Source organism: Hevea brasiliensis, chromosome 8 (genome assembly GCF_030052815.1).
Source record: "Hevea brasiliensis isolate MT/VB/25A 57/8 chromosome 8, ASM3005281v1, whole genome shotgun sequence".
In the NCBI taxonomy this organism is placed as follows: domain Eukaryota; kingdom Viridiplantae; phylum Streptophyta; class Magnoliopsida; order Malpighiales; family Euphorbiaceae; genus Hevea; species Hevea brasiliensis.
In genome coordinates, this window is record NC_079500.1 from 37,232,457 (window position 1) to 37,236,313 (window position 3,857).

A 3,857-nucleotide genomic window follows, 5' to 3' on the forward strand; every position below is an offset into this window, starting at 1 on the left:
GAGGACCAAGACTCACCAGATGTTATGGTTGGTACTTTCTTTATCTTTAGTACTACAGTGCATGCATTACTAGATCCTGGTTCCACACATTCATATATCTATATATCCATTACTAGTCAAGGAGGTATTCAGGTAGATACACTAGATCAAGATATATTAGTGACCAACACTTTAGGCCATAGTGCAGTGGTGAGCAGGATATATAGAGAATGCCCTTTAATGATACATGGCCATGTTTTTCCTAGTGATTTAATAGAGCTGCCTTTCCAGGAGTTTGATATGATCTTGGGTATGGACTGATTGTTCAGACACCAATTTATAGTAGATTATAGATTGAAGAGGATTACACTTAGGACACCTAATGATGTTGAGGTGGTGTTTGTGGGTGAAAGGTCGGATTATCTCTCTAATGTCATTTCTTCTACTACAGCTAGAAGGTTAGTAAGAAAGGGGTGTAAAGCCTACCTATCCTATGTAATTGAGACTAGGAAAGAAAGTCCTAGCGTTCATGACATACCCATAGTGTGTGATTTTCCTGATGTATTTCCAGAAGAGTTGCTAGGTTTTCCACCAGAGAGAGAGGTGGATTTTGCAATAGATGTTGTATTAGGAATTGTACCGTATAGAATGGCTCCCACAAAGTTGAAAGAGTTGAAGATACAACTATAGGAGTTACTTGACAAGGGTTTTATACGCCCTGGTGTTTCACCCTGGGGCACACCTATACTTTTTGTAAAGAAAAAGGATGGATTCTTGAGATTATATGTTGACTACAAGCAGCTGAATAAAGTAACAATTAAGAATAAATACCCATTGCCAAGAATTGATGACTTATTTGATCAGTTGAAGGGAACAAGCGTCTTTTCTAAGATTGACTTGAGTTCGAGTTATTATCAGTTGAGAGTGAAAGAAGTAGATGTTCCTAAGACTGATTTTAGAACCCGATATGGACATCATAAGTTCTTGGTTATGCCTTTTAGGTTAACCAATGCTCCAGCTGCATTTATGGATTTGATGAATCGTATCTTCCACCCATACTTGGATTAGTTTGTAGTGGTGTTTATTGATGATATTTTGGTGTATTCGAAGACTGAGGAAGATCATGATCACCACTTGAGGATAGTGTTACAGATTTTAAGAGAGAAGCAGTTTTATGCCAAGCTTAATAAGTGTGAGTTTTGGCTAAGTGAGATATCTTTTCTGGGGCATGTAGTTTCTTCAGAGGGGATTAGAGTTGATCCTAAGAAGATTGAGGCGATCTTGGAATGGAAGCCACCTAAGAATGTTACAGAAGTTCAAAGTTTCTTAGGGTTGGCTAGATATTATAGATGGTTTGTGAAAAGATTCTCACTTATTATTGCTTCATTAGCTAAGTTGTTACACAAGAATGTTAAATTTGAATGGAGTGACAAATGTCAAACAAGCTTTGAGAAGCTTAAAGCGATACTTACTGAGGCGCCAATCCTTACACAGCCGATGTCGGGCAAGGACTTTGTGGTTTATAGTAATGCCTCACATAATGGACTTAGTTGTGTGCTTATGCAGGAGGGAAAGGTAGTTGCTTATGCATCTAGGCAACTTAAACCACATGAGAAAAACTATCCTACTCATGACTTGGAGTTGGCAGCTATAGTTTTTGCTTTAAAGATTTGGAGGTATTACTTGTATGGTGAGAAGTGTTATATTTACACTGATCACAAGAGTCTTAAATACTTACCCACACAGAAGAAGCTTAATTTGAGGCAGAGAAGATGGTTGAAACTGCTTGAGGACTATGATTGCATCATAGACTACCATCCAGGCAAGGCTAACGTGGTAGCAGATGTGCTTAGTAGAAAATTTTTGGTGGCTTTAAGGGCTTTGAATGTTCATCTGACTTTGGCAAAAGATGGAGCCATTCTAGCAAAGTTGATTATTAGACCCAGTTTGCTTTAAAAAGTTCGAGAAGCTTAGAAAGGAGATGAAGAAATAGCAACATGGATAGGACAAGTCCAAGAGGGGAAGAAAAAGGAGTATGTGGTTAAGGATGATGGTTGTTTGTATTATAAAGATAGAATATGTGTGCCTGATGTTGGAAAGTTAAGAAAGAGCATTCTTGAAGAAGCACACTGTAGTTCTCATATCATGCATCCTAGTAGTACCAAAATGTATTAAGATTTGAAGGCACATTACTGGTGGCCGAGCATGAAGAGAAGTATAGTTGATTTTATTGCTAAATGTTTGACATGTCAGCAAGTCAAGGCCGAGTATCAAGTTCCATCTGGACTTCTACATCCTATTTCTATACCCGAATGGAAATGGGATAGGATCACTATGGAGTTTGTCATTAGTTTGCCTCCCACACTAAAAAAGAAGGATGCCATTTGGGTGATTGTGGATCGACTGACTAAGTCAGCTCATTTCTTACCAATGAGGATGGACTACACACTTGAGAAGTATGCAGAGTTATATATCAATAAGATAGTGCAGTTGCATGGAGTACCTAGTTCCATCATATCAGATAGAGACCCGAGGTTCACTTCTAGATTTTGGAAGAAATTGTATGAGGCCTTGGGTACTAAACTGAGTTTCAACACCGTTTTCCACCCTCAGACAGATGGTCAGTCAGAGAGGATAATACAGGTACTAAAAGATATGCGTAGGAGCTATGTGATTGATTTTGAAGGAAGTTGGGAAAAGTATCTTTCTCTAATAGAATTTGCATACAACAATAGTTACTAAGCAAGTATTAAGATGACACCCTATGAAGCCCTATATGGGAGGAGATGTAGGACTCCTTTGTGTTGGACGGAGCTTAGTGAAAGTAAGATAATAGGTTCTGACTTGGTGACACAAACAGAGGAAAAAGTCAAGATTATAAAGGAAAGATTAAAGGCAGCTGCAGATAGACAAAAATCATATGCAGACTTGAAGAGAAAAGACATAGAGTATGCAATAGGGGATAAGGTGTTCCTTAAGGTTTTTCCATGGAAGAAAGTGCTGAGATTTTGTAAGAAGGGCAAGCTAAGTCCTAGGTTGATTGGCCCATATGAGATCACTGAACGTGTGGGTCCAGTAGCCTATAGGTTAGCTTTGCCATCAGAGCTGGCTAATATACATAATGTCTTCCACGTGTCTATATTGAGGAGATACATATCCGACCCTTCACATGTCATTCTAGCTGAGACCATTGGCATTCAGCTTGATTTGTCATATGAAGAGGAACTAGTGAAGATATTGACACGAGAGACCAAAGAGTTATGGAACAAGAAGATTCCCCAGTGAAGGTCCTCTGGAGGAATCACAAGGTTGAAGAGGCAACATGGAAGAGCGAAGAGGTGATGAGGCAACAACATCCACAACTATTTGAGACAGGAAAATTTCAAGGACAAAATTTTATAAGAAGGGAAGAGTTGTAACATTCTCAATTCTACCCTAAAATTTTATCTATTTATGTTGCAAGAGTTATCATATTGACATTGGAACTTTAACGTGAAAGTTATTTATAAAGAGTAATATGTACATTTTTTTTTTCATTTTGTAAGGAAGAAAGGACTTGAAGATGACAATAAAAAGTTGAGGGGCAAATTAAAAGAAATAAGGACTAAATTGAAGTAAATAAACAAGTTTTGTGGTAGAATGTATAAGGGGTATTTGGACCATTAGACAAAAACTTATTTTAACCATTGGATAAAAGAAAATTGGCCTTATCTACCTCACCATTCTGCTGCCCCAATTAAAACCCTCTTCCCCCATTTTTCTTTCATCCCTCCGTAGCCAAACTCTCCCAAATTGAAGAAGAAGAAGATCAAGAAGATTAACCTAGATGATTTCTACCTTAAACGTCATTAATTCAAGCCTTAGGAAGAAGAAGAAAA

General features: G+C 38.0%; 1 protein-coding gene across 1 annotated transcript; it reads left to right on the forward strand.

The window, feature by feature from the left end:
- The first annotated feature begins 2,733 nt into the window (after positions 1-2,733).
- LOC131182126 (uncharacterized) lies at positions 2,734-3,264 on the forward strand. Its single transcript, XM_058150772.1, has one exon. It carries the CDS (start codon positions 2,734-2,736, stop codon positions 3,262-3,264), a length of 531 nt encoding a protein of 176 aa, XP_058006755.1.
- Positions 3,265-3,857: the final 593 nt, after the last annotated feature.